This window comes from Pelobates fuscus, chromosome 6 (assembly GCF_036172605.1).
Source record: "Pelobates fuscus isolate aPelFus1 chromosome 6, aPelFus1.pri, whole genome shotgun sequence".
Lineage (NCBI taxonomy): Eukaryota > Metazoa > Chordata > Amphibia > Anura > Pelobatidae > Pelobates > Pelobates fuscus.
Window position 1 is genome coordinate 277,556,567 of NC_086322.1, and position 24,348 is coordinate 277,580,914.

At 38.3% G+C, this 24,348-nt stretch overlaps 1 protein-coding gene across 2 annotated transcripts; it reads right to left on the reverse strand.

Moving 5' to 3' along the window:
* Nucleotides 1–2,655: 2,655 nt before the first annotated feature.
* LOC134565840 (keratin, type I cuticular Ha5-like) lies at nucleotides 2,656–13,725 on the reverse strand. Of its 2 annotated transcripts, none has more exons than XM_063425507.1 (8): nucleotides 13,132–13,724; nucleotides 11,983–12,065; nucleotides 9,913–10,069; nucleotides 8,342–8,503; nucleotides 7,071–7,199; nucleotides 4,850–5,070; nucleotides 4,037–4,071; nucleotides 2,656–3,805 (listed from the first exon to the last, which is right to left on the reverse strand). In XM_063425507.1, the coding sequence occupies exons 1-8, from the start codon at nucleotides 13,606–13,608 to the stop codon at nucleotides 3,723–3,725; spliced, it is 1,347 nt and encodes a 448-aa protein (XP_063281577.1). In that variant the 5' UTR covers nucleotides 13,609–13,724; the 3' UTR covers nucleotides 2,656–3,722. The 2 variants fall into 2 exon arrangements, with proteins under 2 accessions (XP_063281577.1, XP_063281578.1); XM_063425508.1 differs by having other exon boundaries at nucleotides 3,753–3,805; nucleotides 4,846–5,070; nucleotides 13,132–13,725.
* Nucleotides 13,726–24,348: the final 10,623 nt, after the last annotated feature.

Sequence of the window (24,348 nt, forward strand, 5' to 3'; positions counted from 1 at the left end):
TACATAGTTACATAGTTACATAGTTACATAGCTGAAAAGAGACTTGCGTCCATCAAGTTCAGCCTTCCTCACATATGTTTTTTGCTGTTGATCCAAAAGAAGGCAAAAAACCCAGTTTGAAGCACTTCCAACTTTGCAACAAGCTAGGAAAAAAAGTCCTTCTTGACCCCAGAATGGCAGTCAGATTTATCCTTGGATCAAGCAGTTATTACCCTACATTGAAAGATTATATCCTTGAATATTCTGTTTTTGCAAGTATGCATCTAGTAGCTGTTTGAACATCTGTATGGACTCTGATAAAACCACTTCTTTAGGCAGAGAATTCCACATCCTGATTGTTCTTACAGTAAAAAAACCTTTCCTTTGCCTTAGACGAAATCTTCTTTCTTCTAGTCTAAACGCATGACCTCGTGTCCTATGTAAAGTCCGGTTTGTGAATAGATTTCCACACAATGGTTTGTATTGGCCTCGAATATATTTGTATAATGTTATCATATCCCCTCTCAGGCAACGTTTTTCTAAACTAAATAGGTTTAAATTAGTTAACCTTTCTTCATAGCTGATATGTTCCATTCCTTTTATTAATTTTGTAGCCCGCCTCTGCACTTTTTCTAGTTCCATAATATCCTTCTTTAGAACAGGTGCCCAAAATTGCACAGCATATTCAATGTGTGGTCTTACCAGTGATTTATAAAGAGGCAAAATGATATTCTCGTCCCGAGAATGAATGCCCTTTTCCATGCATGACAAAACCCTACTGGCCTTGGCCACTGCTGATTGACATTGCACATTGTTACAGAGTTTGTTGTCTATAACAATTCCCAAGTCCTTTTCGTGTGTTGTTATCCCTAATTCGCTTCCATTAAGGGTATACGTTGCTTGTGTATTCTTTACGCCGAAGTGCATAACTTTGCATTTTTCAACATTAAATTTAATCTGCCATTTGAGTGCCCAGTCTCCCAGTCAATCTAAATCCCTCTGCAGCAAAGTAATATCTTGCTCACATTGTATTATTTTACAAAGTTTTGTGTCATCTGCAAACACTGAAACATGACTTTCAATGCTGTCTTCAAGATCATTTATAAACATGTTAAATAGAAGGGGTCCCAGAACAGACCCCTGAGGGACACCACTTGCCACCTCTGTCCAGCTTGAAAATTTACCATTAACGACAACTCTTTTTACTCTGTTTTTAAGCCAATGTTCTACCCAAGAACAAGCATTTTCATCTAGACCGATTTCCTTGAGTTTGAACACTAATCTTCTGTGTGGAACTGTATCAAATGCCTTGGCAAAGTCCAAATAGATCACATCCACTGCAACACCCTGATCTATACTTCTACTAACTTCTTCGTAGAATGCAATCATATATCATTTCATATGTTCTATCTCTTGCCACAATAAAAGTACGAGGGACGAGGAAGATAAGTGGTTGAGTGTAGTAATGTAGCTGAAGTAGCAAAGGAAAACATGTCTATGGTTTATTCAAGTAGAAGATTTGGCTTGAATCGCACAAATGGAGAAAAAGTAAGGAGTCTAGACACTAAGTATCTATCTAGACACATTTGTTCACTACTAGATAGATACTTTCTTTGTATTCCCTTAATAGCTTTTCATTGTTTTTAATTAGTTCCTATCTTGCAATATATTTCTGTATGACGTGGTATAGAAAACAAACAAAAAAAGCTCAATGTGTCTTCATGAGAGGTCTCATCTTTACAACTACAACACTTTGTGGGAAAAGAAAGTAGATTATTTAATGACTGGTTCTGTAGACTACACATATTTGTAGAAGAAAATCAAACAGGGAGTCCATTTGTTGTAATTTTAGTCACATTTTATTTAAGACAATTTAGCAATCATAGGCTAGTTGAGCCACAGAGGCAGATTATAGATAAAACACTTTATTTTGGCTGTTTTCAGGATTAATCGAACACCCCCATGCAATTTACATAATTAAACATAATGTAGTCTTTATAATTTAGCTCTACATGCAAAATGATATACATTTATGCACATATTCACGTATGTCAATATGAAACATATTCTAATTTGTCTATACATATGTTGATGTAACTGTAGGCTAATTCAATGTCAGTGTTATATTCTTAAAAAGTCTGTTGGTTAAATCTTATGCAAGAACCATGGGGGCTACCAAGCCAATTTAACACCATTAAACATAAAAATAATGCATTTTAAATCTAAAGGGTAGATACAACATCCCTTACTATTTATGTTTAGATTTTGTGACTCCACATACAGTGGACATTCACACACATGCACACGTCAAGATTTATTGAAAGGCATGGTAGAAACCGCCTAAATCCCCAATTGTCCTGGTCTGTTGGAAATACAAAAATAATGTGACTCTCGAGCCTATGTTCAGGTAAACTCGACCCACAATCAGTAAAACTCAATGCACTTTTATAGCAAAATCCTTAATTTTTTCATAAACGCTGCCTAACTTGCACCCATGCCTAACATTCAATACTTTCAATTTTTGAAGTCGGGATACCTGTAATCTCTCTGCCTATGGGTCATTGGGATGAAAATCGCATACAGACACACTTATGCACAAACATACAAATGTACTTTACTGGCTTCTTTGTGCTGGGAATGTCCAACAGCGACGAAGAACATAAGGTTAGGACATTTCATATTCCATCTCAATCATAAATGTTGTTTAATCGGCACCCAGTTTGCCGTCACATTGTGGAAAATAAGTGAGCAAATTTCTGTACTCTGCCGTCATCTCTGACTTAACACCAATCCCTCCCCTGTGGGGCTCAAAGGTAGGACTGGGACAACATTTTCTTTATCTTTGTTTTAAGATTTCACCCAGAACTTATAGAATAAAAAAAATAAACTAATTTCAATATAAATTCTGCAGGACTGATAGCAGATAAAATGCCTAGAAGAAAGAAAAATCAACGTGATGAAATTTAGTATGTTTCTGCATCTAAAATTTCAGTATTTTTAGTAATTTTCCCCAGTCCTAAGAATGAGTTCTTTTGGCCACAATACATGACCGTGGGCTATTTTGTAGCATTATTGCAAAATGTTTTATATTGAATATATAATTAAATAATATAGTAATTATTGTATTGATTAAATCATATTTGACAAATCAAAATGTTAATTCTTACCATGGTAACTTTGAATCATATAGAATAATGCACGTGAGATTTAATTATGTAATATATTAAGGTAGTTTCTAAATAGTAGGCGTGCAAAAATTAACTACTAAGGTGCCTGGTACTTGTTGAATAAATCGATTCTAAAACTCTATTTGGTTTGTTTACGAACAAACCAATTTCAGGATTGATTTGTTCGACATTTACAATTAGCATTTATTTCATGTGAATCACTTAAAAGTTTGCACATGTCTAATAAGTAGTATTAATAATAATAAAAATAATAATCATAATATGGTAATTGAAAATAATTTAACTAATTCAGAAAATAATGAATGATACAATATATGATACTTAAAGAATGCAAAGATGAACTTCTGAAGAAGGTAGTTCACTTTTATGATAGGGTATTGAGTTATGATTATATTATGGCTCAGCCTGCATGATTAATAAATACCCTTATATTTCACAAGCCAGTTAGATGTAATTGTAAACACAATTTCCTGGAAAGCTGACATGAGAAGTTCTGGTCCGTAGAACTTGTGAATTTTTATGCCCACTAGCGCTACTCAGCAAAAACATTTAGATTTAAAATTTGTCTCGCGGAGAAAGGATTTTTCTGCTTTCCATCTCTTCCGTGATCGATAGAACTTTGACTCCTTTTGGAAAAACTGAAAAATAAACCACAATGATACTATATTAGTTCACGTAGATTTATTTTTAGTAGAAGCATTGCATGTACGTGTATTTTTTTTAAAAGATAAAAAGATGGACAGATGGATAAATAGATAGGTAGATAGATAGAAGATAGATAGATAGATAGATAGATAGATAGATAGATAGATAGTTTGAAAGCAGAATGTGTCTAATTATTAGTTATGTATTGTTTTTCTCAAACTTACCTTCTATATTATCAGGTAATGGTGGTCTTGGAACACTGTAAAATAATGCAAACATTTTACCAAAGATAAACATTTCCTTTTACCATATTTAAGAATTAAAATGTTAAAGAGACACTCCCAGCACAGTCACCTCTCCTCATGTGGTAACAATACCAATGATTTTAGCCTATCCAATGCTTTTCGATAAGGAAGCATTGGGAGGTTGGAGCACGTCACCAACTGCACCTAACTCAGCGCATCTCTATAGGGGAGCATTCGGGTCTCAATGAACAGAGTGGAGACTCAGAATGTCAGCCCTACCATCTTGCAGGGCTGCATCCAGGATGTCTCTCTCTCTCCTGTCTGTCCAAGTGGACGCCAAAAAAGATGGTCTTAGGCAGCGATGTAAACACTACATTATTTCAGAAAAGGTATCATTTACACAGCTTTATTTACAGGCTATTTTACCCAGAACCATTGCATTGAACTGTAGTGATTCTGGTACCTAGGTCACATGATGAAATATCTTGCCTAGCTTAATATGCATACAGAAAAGAGTCCCATTAAGAATGGTTGTCCTCACAAAAGAAACATGATATAAACTCAATACAGGAAGCAGAAGCATAGAAGAAGCAAGAAAATATAGTGTTTTATAGCATGTGTTATGTAGCTAGAGAAAAGTAAATTGCATAGAACTACTATATGAAACCACTCACTCTCCTAATGATCGTTTAAATACTTGCACTAGTTCGATAACTGGTGTACAGTTGGGAATAGCTTTCCCAACCCTCCTCCAATGTAATCATCTAATCAATGTTACTAGTGTTCACCTACTGGATGTCCAGTTTATCCAGAAGACTCCAATAGGTGGTGATTTCTCTCTCCAAATGCATTGTCACATCTCGTAAAACTTTGTAGTCGTAGCTCTGTTGTTTCTGCTTGTCTCGTATCTGTGTAAGTGTGTCTTCTACGTCATGTATCGTGCCTTGTATCTGTGACAACTGGGAACTGTAACTGGCTTCTTTCTCTGTCAAGGTGTTTTCCAGGGCTGAATTCTGAAATTAAATGAAATGGATTGTGTGATATGTTTCATACATAGAAATTCTTAGCAATACACAAAAGAAGAGTTTAAACAAACTGACATAAGGTCAAAAATTACCTGAACTATTTTCAGATACATACTTATACAGCAAAGTTCTCCATGGCAAAATTATAATCTAGTGGATGTCTTCTTCAATATTCAGGTTGTAGAAAGACAGATTAACCATTCCTTATTTTTGTTATTTTTCCTTATTTTCCTAATTTTTGTTTAGGTTTACTTCAACATTATAAACATGTTAAGGTTGTGCCCAAGATCACCAACAGCAATCTATTATTATTATTTTTTTTTTTTAGGTAGCTCTGGCTCATATACTTCATAAAATTCTATCCTTCTAAAGGGACTTTTGAAATTCAGGATATTTTGCCATTTTGTTCGAAAGGATCTCCAGTACCCATACTGAAAGAAGCAAGGAGAACAGATTACATCATAGATACCATTTTTCTCTTTGTAATTTAGTCTCCAGGACTACAAGGTCAAAACACATTCTACTCCTCTTAAAGATGATCTGATTTGCTAATAGGAAAGGTTCTCATTAACCCCTAAATCTTCTATCAAACATAGACTTGTGTTATCTCGTCTTAGGGTCTTGCAAGTTTACTTTAAAATGTACTGTTTCTATACTCCCTAGCCTTCACTGGCAACATCGGCTAGTGATTTACCATAGCAACCATAGGGCATGTTCGGTGGTTGATATGTGGGGAGAGCAGAAGTACCACCTGTGGGAGCTCTTTTTGCTTCCCCTTTGTGACGAGACCAATCTCGCCACATTGCATTGGAGGAGCCTGGTTGCCCGCCTCTTGCCCTGTGACTATGGACCCTGGGAGATTTGGCCCGTTCAATTCTGTATGATAGGAGTTATGTATTTTTGTATCCTTTTGTGTTTTACTGGTAACATGTGCTCAATGGAGTCTGCCTCTATCCCTGGATATAATTGGATTATTTTCCCCATTGTCTCCAGGATAGAGGGCTCTGTAAAACCGGTTTGGGCCAGATAGCCATGCTGCCAGCCAGGCCCCAAAAGATACTTTACTAACTTCTGAACCCCTGGTCTGATTCATGCCATTTTTTGATGGATTGATTGTGAATATATAATGTGTTTTTATGTGAATGTGATGTATATTTTAGAAGTTATGAATATGCTGTAAAAACTGTATTTTTCCTGCCTGTGATAAATTACATTAACCCATTGTGTTCAGTAATTATATCACATGCAGAGGGGAGTATTTTATGTGTTTGTGCTGGGTGTGTTTTATGTTTTACTGTACGGGATTGGTTACATGTTGTCCCTCCCTGTGGGATATCCCCTTGCATGGGGACTTGCATAAAAGTCTGTGAGTGTTAATTAAAACAGACCACTGCTTGACCCTCAACACGGAGCTTTGTCTCGTTCTTGGGGGGATTTACTGTATGCTGTTAGAGACTGATTGTGTAAGCTGATTGTCTGCTTTTCCTGTTCGTCTGCTAGAAGCTATTTGTGAGGTTCCAGTTCGGGAGTTGGAGTGCTATTTTGTATCCAGTTTGGGAGTTTGGTGTTCTGCAGTAGCTGTGCCTGTATATCTGCAAGGGGAAGATCTCCTAAACGGCGGTTTAACCCCTTTATGCCTGAGGGTGCCGTTACACCCTTGCAGTCAATTCTTCGGCATGGGGTTTTTGCCAAATAATTGACTGACAGGTGTAGGAAAGACTTATTTTTAAATAGGATTTTCTCCCAATCTTCTAATTTTCTAGCACAATGTAGAGACAGCAATATATGATCTTTCCAAAGAAGATATGTTAAAATAGGCATGAATGGTACCCTGTAAATATGATGCGTGGCAGTGAGATGGGTTTAATACATCACTCCTGATAGATTTTAAGTTGCTTCTTGTATTCTTCGACATAATATGCACTTCATATTACCTGAAATATATTTCATTAATTTTCATTAAATGTTTAAGAAGTTTGGAAACATACCATGCTCATTTGACTCTGTCTGTCTATCTCCAAGGTCTGAACAATCCTTTTCAGTTCAATGATCTCATTATGGAGTGTTGATATATGTTCAGATGAGTCGTTACCAGTCTCACTTTGAAGTTGCGAACTCTTTAAATGAAGAAAACAAAGACTATAAATGTTTCCATTTATAAAATTGAAAAATACATAGATAAAACATTGGCAAGCTAGTTGACCCTACAGGTCTTCTGCAGTCTGCGAACCTAAAGCATACTTTAATTGTCTCAAATATAGAAACAAGGTCACAACTATGCAAAAGACTGCTTAAACGATAGAAATATACATTTTGGAAGTTAGGGATTACTTTTGCCTATTTAGGTTAATGTGTCTCTTTAACCCCTTAAGGACACATGACGTGTGTGACACGTCGTGATTCCCTTTTATTCCAGAAGTTTGGTCCTTAAGGGGTTAAACAATTAAAAAAACTAAGTTTTTGCTCACTTTTATAGGGGACCTGTCATGGTACACAAAAAAGTTTAAAATTCCATCTGTACATTGCTCTAGCAGTTTTGCTAGCAAATGTAGAGATTTGCAGAAAAACCTGTTTAAAAATATCCCAATAGATACTAAATGCCAAGGAATTGAGGGACAGGGAGAGCAGAAGAGAGCTTCCGCAGATGGTGCCTCTGCCCTCCACCCATAGCAACGACAGCGCATGCACTGTGGTTGATATTGTAACTCCCTAGCTGGTACTTCTACCACTGTCTAGTGAGTATAGGAATGGAGTGATGTGATGTCACTCATTCAGACACCAGCACACTAGCAATGAAGCCAACGTGTCAGCATCATGGAGGAAGTGCCGTCTTGGGGGAATGTCCCCAAACAGGGCAAGTCAGCACAGAACAGATGAGTGAGGATGGACCTAGAGGTGGGTGCTGCAAAAGTGTAACGCCCACCTCTTCAATGAGTTTTCCGCAGGGAAATGGAGGGCCAGGTAAGGCATTTTTTCCATGAAAGGTTCCCTTTAATTCCACTTTTAACTAGTCATTACTGATGATCCCAGCCAATCTAAGGCTTTCCCATAGAGAAGCACTGGGACGCTACTGCACATGCAGGGCTATTGACATTCTGCACAAAACCGTATAGAGATGCATTAATCCCAATATATCTATATTTGGAACATGATGACACTAAACTTTGATCCTGCATAGATTGTAGGACGCTAATAAGAAGCACCTTTAATGTCTTTCTTGCGTATCATCCATCAGATAAAATAAAGAACACTAGCACACCTTTTCAATAAACCATTTTTCAGCCTCTGTTTTGTTGTTCTCCATAAGTTGTTCGTACTGTTCTCGTACGTCAGACAAGAGCTTATTCAGTTCCACAGCTGGAGTCATTTCTAATTCCACATTGATTCGGGCTCCGACCTGACCATATAGATTCTTCACCACCTACCATCGCATTCGAACATTGAAAAAGAAATAATACAAATGTGTTAGAAAAAAAATATAGTTCAATGAACAGAAAGCATTGTAGCAGTTAATTCTACCTAAACTTTTTTTTATTTAAAATTAAATTGTTGCATTTTCTTTGAAAGCATTTTTCAGTTTATTATATTCTTCTTCTGTTGTCATAAAGATCAAGGGTTAACAAACGCAAAACTTAGAAATCTGCTCTCTAAAAAATTATTTGAGGTGGCTTGACAACAGATTTACAAATGCATGCTGAAAATTGAAGAGTTGTAAAATATGTACATTATGCAAGTGTGTTTTCCGACACACAGAGCCTTCGGCCATAGGCACATACACACATAGCCAAACACGCACACTTTTACGTTACAGATGACCAAAGCCTAAATACATACAACTAAATAAATAAAGACCTACATACATAAATCTGAAACTATGTTGTATGGCAACATAAATAGGAAAATATATATAATATATACACAAAAAAAAATTATTTTGTAGTGAAAAAACAAAACAAAAAAACTAAAAAAAACACTAAATAATTGGGCAGTGAAGGAGTTTAACCAATTATTATTATACATACAGACCAAACATATTAAAGGAGAATTGTCACTTCTCTGAAACTGACATTGACAAATGCTTCCATTTTGTTTTTAATTTATAATAAGATTAAGCAAATTACATTGTAATTTGATTCAGTTCACGTCTACCCTTAAAGGCACACTTCAGGTTCCAAAACAACTTCATCTAAATTAAGTTGTTATGGTGCCCATTCACAACACTGGCTTTGAATTTTTTTTTCTCTTTTCCAAGCCATTTTAGTGAATGGGGAGTCACTGATTGGGTGAGAACAAGAGTTGCCCCAGGGGCCTCCTGACACCATATCAACTTCATTTAGATAAAGTTGATTTGGTGATTGGAGTGTCTCTTTAAATTAAGGCAAACATTACAAATGAAGAGAAGAAATATGAATCTTGTTTAATTTCTCCTCTACTCGCTTTCTCTAAACTGATGGCTAGGTACAAAGAATATAACTTATAATAATGATTGAAGGGAGCTAAGATGGAGGGGCCCAATTGCAAGTTAAAGTGGTGTGAATTTCTACATTTAATTGTATATTTCATGCCTCAGAAATACGTATTTGCTAAATATAAGGATACGTAATATTTAAAAACATGAGTAATGACTATTCCCCTTTAACCCCTTAAGGACCAAACTTCTGGAATAAAAGGGAATCATGACATGTCAGGCACGTCATGTGTCCTTAAGGGGTTAAAGGATCAGTCATGTTGCATATAAAGTGGTCTTTGAAATAAAACCACTTTATATTCACCCTTGAGTGTCCCTTTAAGTGACAGTGCTTATCCAGACATCTTGACTGTATACATTACATCCTCGTTTCTCTTCTTCATCCCTAGCAAATCTTGTTCATGTTCCTGACTTTGTTTCTCGAGGTGTTGAATATCTATTTGGAGATCGTTCAGTTCTTCGTGCAGATTATTCACGTCTTGCTCAATATCCTTCCTTAATTTCTTCTCCATTTCATACCTGTGTAAATATATGGACACCAAAAAGGGAAATAATAATGGTTTATGAAAGTGGAGGTGCTCACAGTCTATTGTTGTACTATGCCTCCCAAGTGTCCCTATTTTAACACAGTAAAGGAGTTTAAGCATGCGTGGGATACGCACAAGGCTATCCTAACTATAAGATAAGGCCAGGGACTAATGAAAGTATTTTAAAAAATTGGGCAGACTAGATGGGCCGACTGGTTCTTATCTGCCATCACATTCTATGTTTCTATGTTTAGAAGGGACAGTCCCTATTTTGGGCCTAAATTCCTCTGCCCCTCTTTTCTAGGAGCTCCATATTGTTGGTGTATAACAGAGCTCCACAACAATAATACTCACAGTAATGTACAGGACCAGCACTTACTACAGGCCAATTAGGTGTCCGCCAAGGGTGCAGCTTAAGGTGGAGAGCTGGTAGAGGCTTTATGATCGTTTGTACCACAGTTGCCTTACTATGAAGTTGGATTCATTATTACTTATTCAGAGTATGCCGCCAGCCATGTTACCAGGTGCAAGGAAGCATTTACATTGCTGCTTACTCACGCTTGGTAGAACACCGGTCCGGATGCATCCACCTCAGCCTGCACAGCCAGACCTCCCTCCAAGACATCAATTGCGGCAGCAGGGCAAGGGTGCTTCAATTGCTCACTCCTTGCCCTGTACGTGGGAAGAAGTGGGTGGGAACATGTGCAGTAAAAAAGGCTGAGAGTGGAAGTGATGGGCCGGCAGGCACAGGCAAGGTGAACATAGGAGCGGCAAACTGATCTTTGCAATAAAAGTAAGATGGAACCTCGTAATGTGTGTGTCAGAGAATGTGTGTTAGTCTGCTTCAGTCAGAAAGTTTTTGTATGTCAGTCTGCATGGGTCAGTGTTTGTCTGTATGGGTCAGTGTGTGTTTGCATGGATCAGTGTGAGTTTGCATAGGTCAGTGTGCATGTCTGCCTGGATCAGTGTGTGTGTCTGCATGGATCAGTGTGTGTCTGTATGGATCACTGTGTGTCTGTATGGGTCAGTGTGCGTATCTACATGGGCCACTGTGTATCTGCATGGATCAGTGTATGTATCTGTATGGGTCTGTGTGGGTCAGTGTGTGTGTCTGCATGGGTCAGTGTGTGTCTGCATGGGTTATTGTGTATCTGTATGTCTGTGTCTGCATGGGTCAATGTGTGTATTTGTCAGTGTGTGTTTCTGAATGGGTCAGTGTGTGTGTGCATCAGTCTGCAAGGGTCAGTGTGTGTGCATCAGTTTGCATGGGTCAGTGCATGTGTGTCTGTCTGCTTGGGTCAGTGTGTGCAAATCTGCATTAATCAGTGTGTGTCTGCTTGAGTCAGTGTGCATGCAGTCTGCATGAGTGGGTGGAGTGAATAAGGCGGCAAATTGGTTTTTGCCAAAGGCGGCAAAGATGCTTGCACTGGTCCTGGTAATGTATCTTTAAACTACAGTAAATATGTTTAGAAATCAGTCTGTGTTATACATAACACCCCTAAACCCGCCTTGAAATTGTAAAAGAAATGTTGAACACGGTCTCGCAATCTCACTTGTCCTACCTAGACACTCATTGTTTGCTCACATTTTATGTTTTGTTTGCTGTTAAATATATTTTACACTTTTAAATCTTTCATATGTTATATGATGTAAAATATATGATGTGTGGATTTCTACACATTTTGTATATGTGCTATACATTGTGAAAAAAAACAGTGGTTGTAAGACATAGTTCAAAAATACAAAACCTTAAATGTTATAGATTTAATTTACTACTTTACATGTTTTCAAATCAGATAGTTCACGGATAACATTATAAAAGTTATTACAAAACACACTTTAAAGATGTCTCTTTTTATTTCCTTTTTTTTATATTTCCTTCACATTGACTGCAGTAAGACTTACTTATTTAGAAAATCGCTTGCAGCCAGTCGCGCATTATCTACCCTACGAGCAGTCCGTGTATTCTCGCCAGCTGATTCTAATATCTAGGAAATATAGAAATGTATCAGACTCCTTGTTTTAGTTTGAGGATATATCATAAAAAAAAATATATAATAATTTGCTTTTTTTAATATATAAAACATACTATGTTTTAACAAAAAAGGGAAGTGAGTATAAAACAAGTAGCACAGGAAGCATATCAATACAAAAAAAATCATGCCAGCACTCATGTTGACACATTAGTTATAGCAGAGATGAACATAGAGAAGCATTGGAAGCACACATAATAAAACAGATTCAGTAATTGATTGATTGATGGCCACCTGCGATATGGGTATTGCAAGAAGAAAACTGTGTAATTTGTCAGTCACACTGTTTTAAAATTCAAGGCTATGGACAGCAGCTATGCCCCAAAATCCCAATGTTTTTCTGTTTTTGTGTGGTTAGAGATTTTATATATTTTTTTAATTAATTTCAGTATTCTATATATATTTTATGAGTACATAGAAAAACTTCCTCCTGTTTTCGTTCTTTTGTATGCACGTACAACATGCTATCAGTTTGCTATGCTCTAATTCTTTTTAGTCAATTTATCAATCGTCCATATAGGTCTTGAGAACCTTTCAGCAGATTCATTTTACAGATTCATGTGATTGAAAGCAAAGTAAAAAAAAAGATTCAAAAAAGTGTATTTACTTAAACAGGAGTTAGGATGAATTTACCGGGGAATTTGCATGTTTAGGCCAAATTAACAAAGTTGAACAAATATCTGAAATATCTACCATGAATAAATTGTATATTAATCTGAAATTTGTGATGTAGTAAATTATTCCTTTTTGACAAATTCCAAATTTTTGGGAATCTGTCAAAAAGGCTCATTCACTATGTCACTAATTCCCTAATAAAAATGAGTTTCCAATCAAATTTCCAAACATTTGCTGATATTTATTTTATTTCTTTTTTTACTTTGCTTATCAAAAAAATGAAAATATAGCATATATTTTAATAATTTAGTATTTCTCATAATTTTATATTTCTATGCTGTTTTAACCTATACATTTTTTGTCAATTTCTTTACCGCTTTTCCATAAAATTGTTATATTTACTTACCTTCATCTGGAGCTCTTGAATTGTTGCAAAATAGAAACTGAAATCAGGTAACAACTGGGGTTTATGTGTGTCATACCAGTCTCTGATCTTCATTTCCAACTGTGCATTCTCTTGGCCTAGCGAACGGACCTTCTCAAGATATGACGCCAGTCGGTCATTTAGTATCTTCATTGTCCCCTTTTCATTGCCCGTTAGCAAGTTCTCCTTCTTTTCACTGCTAAATTTAGGAAAGGTACCGTGGATTCGTCCAAATATAGTTTTTTGACTAAAGAGATTGCTTTTGATAATGGGGGTACCTTTGGTCGCTGGTGCTTGGACAGATATTGGTTTATTGATGACTTCATGATTGACTTTTTTGAATCCTTGCGGTTGTATAACAGAGATAAGCCTTGCGATTCTTGGTGAAACATTGCCACTGTGGTTACTTCCCTTAAAACCTCCCGCGAGAGAAGATGTTTGCTTGATGCTATGGCTCATGATGACAGCAGAGCATAAACTATTTCTTGGAGCTTGTCAGCAAGAAGTGTCAATGTTTTCTTCAATTTAAGACTTCCTTTAAAAGCATAGTAAAGGGCGTCGAGAAACAAGCTTTTCATCCTTTATGACCCACCTCCGAGATCATATAAACATTCAGGCATTTCTTTTTCAAGTCATATGGTTTGTGAGGCATCTTAAAGTGATGTGGGTGTTTGAATAACAATCTAAGCACATTTACAGATTTGTTGCAGAGTTACTTTTAAAGCTTCACTCCACCCTGTCGAAATTAGCATCAAAGAAGCAAAAATATCTAAAAATGTTAACACACCTGCAATAAAGTTTCCTGTTTGGATCACTGGATTTGAGCATGGAATATTGTATAATCATCTTTATGAATGAACAACACAATTATCTTAAAATATATATTTATTTGTCATCACAATCCGAGTCTTAAAGCAATAGTTCTATTTTTTTCTATGGTTGCATACAGTAATCTTTATTTTTTTAGACATTGAAAACTGGATATTTGTGTATATTCTATTTATTTTATTTTTATAATGATACAGTACAGAAGCTGTTCAGAATAGGCGACTGTCTGCAGGGGATCATAACTCATCCCTGGTAAAGCTGAGAATGCATTATTAACACAGCGTTCTACATGTTACCCTTTGCTGATCAGTGTATACCAACAAGCAGGCAAAAACACGAGATATACTTGAAATATACCCTTTTGTGTTGTGATCAAGTGCAGAGTGCTCACAGAGAGTATAATAGGGGCATCCCTGTGTTGATGGCAGCAGGGATATTAGCTAGTGGAATCTCTATATTGATAGTATTGGACTAGTGTTATGGGTAGGTTAGCATTGGGTATTAACATTGGGGGTAAGGTTAACATTGGGGATTAGTGGGGTCTTAATGTTAAAGGAGGCTTGGGGTTGGACTTAGACCGTGTAGGCTTGAGGGACTCGGGTTTCGGTTATTAGGGTTGAGGGAAAATGGGAAAGAAAAAATAGTGGAGGAAAATAAAACTTTCCTTCCTGAGTATAGAGCACAGAATATTGATTAAATTGACCTTTAATTTGGTAGAGGCATGAACAGGCTACGTGTCTGCTAGAACTTCAAAATAATGAATTTTTCCACTGTAGCCCATGGAGCAGCGTAGCTAAGGGGAATGGGCCTTGACATTGCCAGGAGACAGGCCAGCTAGCTGTCAGTGGTTGGGGGCTGGATTAAGGTTGGAGTGGGGTGGAGTTATTAGGGGAGTATAAGTAGCGGCCATTTTAAGTCTAACGGTCACTTTTAATCCAAAGTTACACTTACCTGTTTGTTGTCCCACCCACGCTCCCTTTGCTTTCAGGTGTTTCCCGTTTGGTCACCGCGGCGGGGGATGGAGAGTAAAGTTGGGGGAGGAAAGAGTGAGATGGGGGGAAAGTTTGGAGTTCAGGGCTAATAGGTAGGCCTTTGGACTGGTTTGGTAGGTTCGAGCTCATAGGTAGCTCCGAACCAGGGTGTGTAGGGGTGTCTCGGTATGCCCCTACACTGGTGGTGCCCTTTGGTGGCAATGGATGGTGCCCTTGGTGGCAATGGTTGATGCCCTTTGGTGGCAATGGTCAGGTTTCTATGTTAAAACTAATATGTTACAATGTTGGGGTATTATGTTTATTATGTTACGTTAGGGTGGGTCATTGTCCCGGGGTTAAATTGTAAACTGATGTGGTAAACTGTGCAGGCCAACGTGGGCCTGATGTGGTCAATGACCTTTATAATTTATGTTAATTAATTAATAAATAAAAGCTGTGATATATTTTTGCCAAAACCCTGGTGTCAGTGTCATTTATTGTACTAAGTATTTGTTTGGGGGGTTTTGTGCATAGGCCGACAAGGCGACTGTGCACATGTCAAGGAAACAAATGTCTCAAACCACAAGAGATAAGGAGATAAGGAGACCTTTGTTGAAGCAACATTAAGGTGAAGACTTTACATGGGGAATAAACCACTAATTTTTTTTTTATTAATTACTAATTGAATACATTGAACAGTATATATAATTGTTTAGCTTGAGGACTGAAGGAGACAGAGTCTTCCTGGTGGATTTTCTATGTTCTGAGTGTATTCTTTCGTACATTTAAGATTGCTAGTCTGTTTTATCTCCTTTATTTGATCAAAGCGTTGTGTGGATTGGAATATAGCCTCACATGAAAAGTCTTGCACATCTTCATAAATAAATATAGACCTGTCTGGGTCGGGGAGGGAAAGAGACCATCCGAAATTCTTCAGAACTTTGGACCAGAGTTGAGTGTTATGATAATGTAAAACCCACAAGATGACGACGTGGGAGAGCTGGACCTGAGTGTTAATATCTCAACATTTTTAATAGAATATATCATTCATCTCTGTGATAAATTAAATAGCCATAGTTTATAGGGGATTTCAGGTTAAGTATATTTTTCATGTCAGGTTCACTATAAATCTCCTGACTTTGAGTTAATCATTATAATCTACTGGTTTCTGTGGTGAATGCCCTTTGTTCTTAGAGTAGCAACTTTGCTTTAATATATAATTGGCCCATTATCTCAACTTTTGCAGAGCTTAAATTTAAGTTTAATTTTGAATTTATATTATATTCATCTTGCACTAGCTCTGTCAAGGTTTCAGATTGTATTAGTAAATACTGACTCATGTGAGCATGTGTTAAGCCTGACAAATAATTAGTTAAAATCACAGATTGTTTCCTTGGGATTAAATTGAATCTTTAAACACAATATTTATAATTGGGAGACAAGGAGTGGTAGCTCATATAACCCTTTGAAGAATTGAAGCTGTTTTAATATATTCATGAGTTTATCCGTAATAAAATGTTTCTAGAAAATTACATAACGTGTAATGCTGAACATGAAATGTGTAAGTGGAAGTCATACATATTAAAATTGTTATTGGGTAAAAACACAATGATAAAACCATTTTATAGTAAAATATATTTTCATATGTCACATAACAAAAAAATATATATAAATCATTAATGCAAAGCAAACCTAAAATGAGGGTTCATTGTCCCCTTTCCCCCACCAACTGCACCAACAATTACATATTCCATTGATGGGATACATTTGAACAGTCCTCTTTTCTATCTCTACTGACACCCATTCTATGCAATAAATTGTTCCCACCCGGATTTATACCCACATATTTTGCCCACTGTGATGATAGAGACATCACAAGACTGGGACACTTGTATGTAAATAACAAAATCTTAGACTATACCGATATTCCTGACCACAACTCACTTAATACAGTACATGTGCACTGCGGGGTTATTAGTGGGGAGGGTTGCTGGCGGGTCGCAAGGCCATCAGCAACGGTCTTTGCAATGGTTTTTGCGATGCCCTCGTGAACTATTAGTGCAGAGGTCCGCGTGGACAGCGGAATCTGTTGTGTAACCCAAACTTCCCTTATCACCCTACAAGTAGTTAACGCTATCCTTGCTGCAAGATTGTTTTCTGTATATGGCTGGTAAAATATTTGAAAGGTTATTAAGGGATAATATTCAAGAATTCCTTGAGAAGAACATGGTTATCAGCAAAAATCAGCACGGTTTTATGAAGCACAGGTCGTTTCAAACTAACTTGATTGCATTCTACGAAGAAGTAAGTAGAAGTATAGATCAGGGTGTTGCAGTGGATGTGATCTATTTGGATTTTGCCAAGGCATTTGATACAGTTCCACACAGAAGATTAGTGTTCAAATTTAAGGAAATCGGTCTAGATGAAAATGCTTGTTCTTGGGTAGAACATTGGCTTAAAAACAGAGTACAAAGAGTTGTCGTTAATGGTAAATTTTCAAGCTGGACAGAGGTAGCAAGTGATGTCCCTCAGGGGTCTGTTCTGGGACCCCTTCTATTTAACATGTCTATAAATGATCTTGAAGACAGCATTAAAAGTCATGTTTCAGTGTTTGCAGATGACACAAAACTTTGTAAAACAATACAATGTGAGCAAGATATTACTTTGCTGCAGATGGATTTAGATAGACTGGAGGACTGGGCACTCAAATGGCAGATGGAATTTAATGTTGAAAAATGAAAAGTTATGCACTTCGGCGTAAAGAATACACAAGCAACGTATACCCTTAATGGAAGCGAATTAGGGATAACAACACACGAAAAGGACTTGGGAATTGTTATAGACAACAAACTATGCAACAATGTGCAATGTCAATCAGCAGTGGCCAAGGCCAGTAGGGTATTGTCATGCATGAAAAAGGGCATTCATTCTCGGGACGAGAATATAATTTTGCCTCTTTATAAATCACTGGTAAGACCACACATTGAATATGCTGTGCAATTTTGGGCACCTGTTCTAAAGAAGGATATTATGGCACTAGAAAAAGTGCAGAGGCAGGCTACAAAATTAATAAAAGGAATGGAACATATCAGCTATGAAGAAAGGTTAACAAATTTAAACCTATTTAGTTTAGAAAAACGTCGCCTGAGAGGCAATATGATAATATTATACAAATATATTTGAGGCCAATACAAACCATTGTGTGGAAATCTATTCACGAACCGGACGTTACATAGGACACGAGGTCATGCGTTTAGACTAGAAGAAAGAAGATTTTGTCTAAGGCAAAGGAAAGGTTTTTTTTACTGTAAGAACAATCAGGATGTGGAATTCTCTGCCTGAAGAAGTGGTTTTATCAGAGTCCATACAGATGTTCAAACAGCTACTAGATGCATACTTGCAAAAACAGAATATTCAAGGATATAATCTTTCAATGTAGGGTAATAACTGCTTGATCCAAGGATAAATCTGACTGCCATTCTGGGGTCAAGAAGGATTTTTTTTCCTAGCTTGTTGCAAAATTGGAAGTGCTTCAAACTGGTTTTTTTTTGCCTTCTTTTGGATCAACAGCAAAAAACATATGTGAGGAAGGCTGAACTTGATGGACGCAAGTCTCTTTTCAGCTATGTAACTATGTAACTATATATACAAGAAAAAACAGTCACTTAACACCTAAATGTAATAGGAAAGTGAAAGGGCAGCACTTATCTCAATGGATAGTGGTGAGAGCTTCCTCCAGGGATTTCCCAGAAATAATCCCTTTAAATGAGGAAGACCAACCACCCATATAAAAGAATGGACTTAGGGGGAAGGGATTATATTGCTTATTTGTATATTTGTTATTGCTGTTATACATTTGAATACCAGGAGGATCATGAGGAAGTCCTATGTGGATGAAACGTGTAGGACCTGGTACAATAATAGCTTATATATTTGTATACATTTTTCTACTCTACAATCCTGAGTCTGACTCCGTCATCTTTGAAACAGGAGGAGTGTTTTTTACCCCCCATCCGCACCAGGGGAGGCACCCTTGGGCGATATTATTTCATCCTTCTTGTGAGTTATATTCCACATAGTGCATTTGCCTCTTATCAAGCAGTGTTACACTATTATTTTGTTTTGTATTCATTTTGTAGATCTGCAGCAGTATCCTCTTTTGTTTGTATACATACGAGATTGTTTTTCTGCTCTGGTAAATGAATCAAACAGTTTTGGTAAGAGTAGAGCCCAGGGGTCTAAATGGTCTACCAGCACTCTGCCAAGCACCACCATAACACTTTGCCATATCGGGCGTAATTTGATATGAGCTAATGACTACATCAACACAAGTTAGTGACAGCAATTTATCAATTAATCCCATAGGGAAAAAATTAAGTAGTATCCACAATGAAGTATTAAAAACTCTCTTTATTCATGCTGTATGTATTTTTTTTTTATTAATTACATGTAAGGTGTCAGATGTATGAGAGCACCAAATTAAAAAATGTAGGCAAACATAATTATTTTGCCTAAACATTGCAATTCAGCTTTCAGTTCAACCGAATTTGCTTTTCTTTGTTTAATGAATATTACCTTAAGGGCCAATTTGTTAAGTAAACCCCAAGTGAAGAGTGCAGGGTCATTTTATAATGCCTTGAAGGAATTGCGATGGCAATTAATTAGAAAAAATACCTTTTTGTTCAATTTTCAAAATGGTAAATGTTTACTAGTGGTCGGTACCAGTGGTGGTGCATGTGAATAGTATGCAGACCTTAAAGACATGCGTGGAACAGTGCTGGTTGTATTTTGCAATTATCTAAGTTCTAGAATCTAGGACCTAGCTTATTGGTAAAAGGCTGTTGTTGTTTTTTTCTTGACAGGCATGTAAACTGGTAAAACTGGCAAAAAACTTTTTTTGCCTCCCTTTGCTTTTGATCTCCCATTTTTGGGGGCAATTTATTGAATTAATTAGTACAGACTGAATTAATATTTTTACAAGTCAATGTGTTGGACAAGCGTTTGGCACTCAAAGCGTTAATATTTATCCAACGGAGTCAGAGTTGACTTAATTGAAGATAAGAATTAATTGGAGGTGAAGAAAAAATTGCAGGATGATACTTAATACGTTGATAGATTTATGATTTTTTCCAGGAAATGATGTATTTGTTTTCAAGTTACAAATTGTTGTTTACAAGATTCTGTAGAAGGTAGGACATGACATGTTTCATTTCGGCTTAAAAGAAAAGGTGCAATTTCTATAAGGGAATTGTGACATTTAATATGTGCTGTTAAAATGTTTCAGGTTATAAAAATAGCATATTGTAATAAACAGAAAATTGAACAGCAAAATTCTAAATCAAGACAAAAGGTGCTGATTTGGAACTATGTTACACGTTAAGTATAATAATTGTGTTAGCCTAAGTTTCGTAATTTGACTTTCAGTTCAGTAGAATTTACTGTTTAGTGATTAACCTCTTGTGCAGGTGTAAGTAACCTTCGGCATCCCAGGTGTTGTGGACTACATCTTCCATGATACTTTGCCAGCATTATGTTTATGAGCATTAGATGTGTAGCCCACAATTTCTGGAATGTTGAAGGTTGCCTACCCCTGCCCTTGTGTACAGGTTAGTGGGTAGCGTGGAGGTTAATGATTAGTATTAGTGTAGAGGTTAATGATTAGTATTAGTGTAGAGGTTAATAATTAGTAAAGGGGTTAATGTATAGTGTTAGTGTAGGGGTTAATGAGTTGTGTAGGGGTCAATGTATAGTGTTAGGGTAACGTAGGAGTTAATGTGTAGTAGACGAGTGCATCGTGGGAAATTCTGAAAAATTCAGAAAAAAGAAAAAACTAACCAAATGTCGATTTGGAAACTGAATCAGAAAGACCAAAATGGTATGTAAATGGCCCAATCAGTGTGCTGTAGAGATGTCGCGAACATAACATTTTCCGAATTTCAGCAAATGTTCGCGAACGGGCGAACCGGGCGAACCGCCATAGACGTCAGTAGGCAGGCGAATTTTAAAACCCACAGGGACTCTTTCTGGCCACAATAGTGATGGAAAAGTTGTTTCAAGGGGACTAACACCTGGACTGTGGCATGCCGGAGGGGGATCCATGGCAAAACTCCCATGGAAAATTACATAGTTGATGCAGAGTCTGGTTTTAATCCATAAAGGGCATAAATCACCTAACATTCCTAAATTGTTTGGAATAACGTGCTTTAAAACATCAAGTATGATGTTGTATCGATCAGGTAGTTTAAGGGTTACGCCCGCTTCACAGTGACAGACCAAACTCTCCGTTTAACGCACCGCAAACAACCACAAACAGTCCATTTGCACAACCGCAAACTCCCCATTTGCACAAGGTTGGATACCAAGCTAGCCATGTCCCATTCATTGTCCTCACTGATGTCATTGAAGGTCTCCTTCTCTACCCAGCCACGTACAACACCAAGGGTCCCCGAAAGGCGACAACAAGCCCCCTGGGATGCCTGCTGTGTTTGGTCTTCCACCTCCTCAACGCCACCTTCCTCCTCTGACTCCTCTTCTTCAGACTCCTCTCTCTGCATTGCCTCTCTCTGCGTTATTATATGGTGTGTTAAGTAGTACTATTCCTATCAGTTTAATCCCTGTTACGTCCCCTATCAGGTGACGTGTATATGGCATCGATTTTAGGAACCGGGAGATGGAAAAAGATGCTTGGTCGGTCCTCCTACTTCAAATTTGGGCACTGCGCGTGCAATCTAATGTGCCACCAGATAGGAGTGGTGTGTTAAGTAGTACTATTCTTAACAGTTTAATCCCTGTTACGTCCCCTATCAGGGGACGTGTATATGGCATCGATTTTAAGAACCGGGAGATGGAAAAATATGCTTGGTTGGTCCTCCTACTTCAACTTTGGGGCACTGCGCGTGCAATCTAATGTGCCACCAGATAGGAGTGGTGTGTTAAGTAGTACTATTCGTATCAGTTTAATTCCTGTTACGTCCCCTATCAGGGGACGTGTATATGGCATTGATTTTAGGAACCGGGAGATGGAAAAAGATGCTTGGTTGGTCCTCCTACTTCAAAATTTGGGGCACTGCGCGTGTAATCTAATGTGCCACCAGCTAGGAGTGGTGTGTTAAGTAGTACTATTCTTATCAGTTTATACCCTGTTACGTCCCCCTCATCAGGCCTTTTTTAGTCGAATGTATCGCCCACTGTCAGTCCCTTCGGGATCCATCCCTCATTTATCTTAATAAAGGTGAGGTAATCTAGACTTTTTTGACCTAGGCGACTTCTCTTCTCAGTGACAATACCTCCTGCTGCACTGAAGGTCCTTTCTGACAGGACACTTGAAGCAGGGCGGGCCAGAAGTTCTATCGCAAATTGGGAATAGCTCAGGCCACAGGTCAAGCCTGCACACCCAGTAGACAAGGGGTTCATCGCTCCTCAGAGTGTCGATATCTGCAGTTAAGGCGAGGTAGTCTGCTACCTGTTGGTCGAGTCGTTCTCTGAGGGTGGACACCGAAGGGCTGTGGCGATGCGTAGGACTTAAAAAGCTCTGCATGTCCTCCATCAACAACACGTCTGTAAAGCGTCCTGTCCTTGCCGGCGTGGTCGTGAGAGGAGGAGGATTACTTTCACCTCTTCCCCTGTTAGATTCCCATTGTGCTGTGACATCACCCTTATATGCTGTGTAAAGCATAATTTTTAATTTATTTTGGAACTGCTGCATCCTTTCCGACTTGCGGTAATTCGGTAACATTTCAGGCACTTTCTGCTGATACCGGGGGTCTAGTAGCATGGACACCCACTACAGGTCATTCTCCTTCAGCCTTTTTATACGAGGGTCCCTCAACAGGCACGACAGCATGAAAGACCCCATTTGCACAAGGTTGGATGCCGAGCTACTCATGTCCCGTTCCTCGTCCTCAGTGATCTCACTGGAGGTATGTTCTTCCCCCCACCCACGTACAACACCACGGGTACCAGATAGGTGACAACGAGCACCCTGGGATGCCTGTTGTGGTTGGTCTTCCTCCTCCTCCTCAAAGCCACATTCCTCCTCTGACTCCTCTCCCTCACAATCCTCTTCCAGCGTTGCCGCAGGTCCAGCAAGTGATGCTGATAAGGCTGTTTCTGGTGGTGATGGTGACCACAACTCTTCCTCTTCCTCTTCACGCTCATCTACGGCCTGATCCAGCACTCTTCGCAGGGCACGCTCCAGGAAGAAAACAAATGGTATGATGTCGCTGATGGTGCCTTCGGTGCGACTGACTAGGTTTGTCACCTCCTCAAAAGGACGCATGAGCATTGCGCATGAGCGTCCAGTAACATGGCAAGCAAATTCCCAGCTCCGCAGAGGCTATCCTAGCACCCCGGTCATACAAATAGTCATTAACGGCTTTTTTTTGTTTTTCAACGTTCAACCTCAAATTTTGCTAAATTGCAGTTCGGAACCAAAATTAATTCCAAAATCTAAATTGTGTAGTGTAGCATGTTAGAATAATGTGCGAAATGATTTTATTGTATAGGCAGTACTAAGACATATGTCCCAGGGCTGCTTGAGATGAGTAGAAATTACAGTCCTGGGCACCAGCTATTTTAGATGCTGTTATTAAAACTGTGTCAAATACTGAAAATGATGGTCAGACAGTTAGGTATCTAGACTATATGAAGGTGATCTCAAGGATTGTTGGCTACACAGGTGTAGATGCATTCTGCTGCCCCCCTAAAAAATATACAACTTCACCTGTGTATCTCTAAACCCCCCTTTTGTGTTCCTTCTTCACCTTTTGTGTTTTAAATCCCCCTTTAGTGTGTATTCCCCCCCCCCCCTGGTTTGTATCTTACAACCCTATTTTGTTTATTTCCCCCCCCCAGCACCTCTGTCTGTCTCTTTTTCTCAGCCTATTTGTGCATCTTGTTTCCCCCCTTCCTCTCTGTCTGTCTCTTTCTTCCCTCCCCAGCCCATCTGTGTGTCTTTTTCTCCCCATCACTTTGTCTCTTTCTACCCCAAACCCCACTGTGTGTCTCTTTTCCCACTTCACCAGCCCCTTTGTTTCTCTTTCTCCCCTTTCCCCCTGAGCGTCTCTTTTTCCACATCCTGCTCCTTTTGTGTGTCTCTTTCTCTCCCCTGAATGTGTGGTCTCCCCCCCCTCCTGATTAAATCCCTCCATGTAGCGTGGTAATGCAGACTGCAGTAGAGGATTGTCTGCATCCTCCACCCAGTCTGACTGAAAGTTGTTCATTGCTCTCAGTAAGCAGCTTCCTGTCAGACCTGGTGCAGGATACAGAAGATCCTCTACCGTGGTCCACTCGTCCACACTACATGTGACTAGGAGCTGTTTGCTCCCTTCCAGTTGATCACCCGAAAATTGTATCCCCCAGGCATGTGCACCCTATAGCAGCCACCTATACCACTTCATGA

Excerpts from the sequence above, each read along its gene's own strand:
- LOC134565840 (XM_063425507.1), bottom strand. The coding sequence starts at position 13,608 with ATGAGCCATAGCATCAAGCAAACATCTTCTCTCGCGGGAGGTTTTAAG. Across the intron at positions 7,200-8,341 it reads AAAAATGGTTTATTGAAAAG|AGTTCGCAACTTCAAAGTGA; the intron begins GTGTGCTAGTGT and ends CTTCATTTAAAG. Across the intron at positions 3,806-4,036 it reads ATTACCTGATAATATAGAAG|TTTTTCCAAAAGGAGTCAAA; the intron begins GTAAGTTTGAGA and ends TTTATTTTTCAG.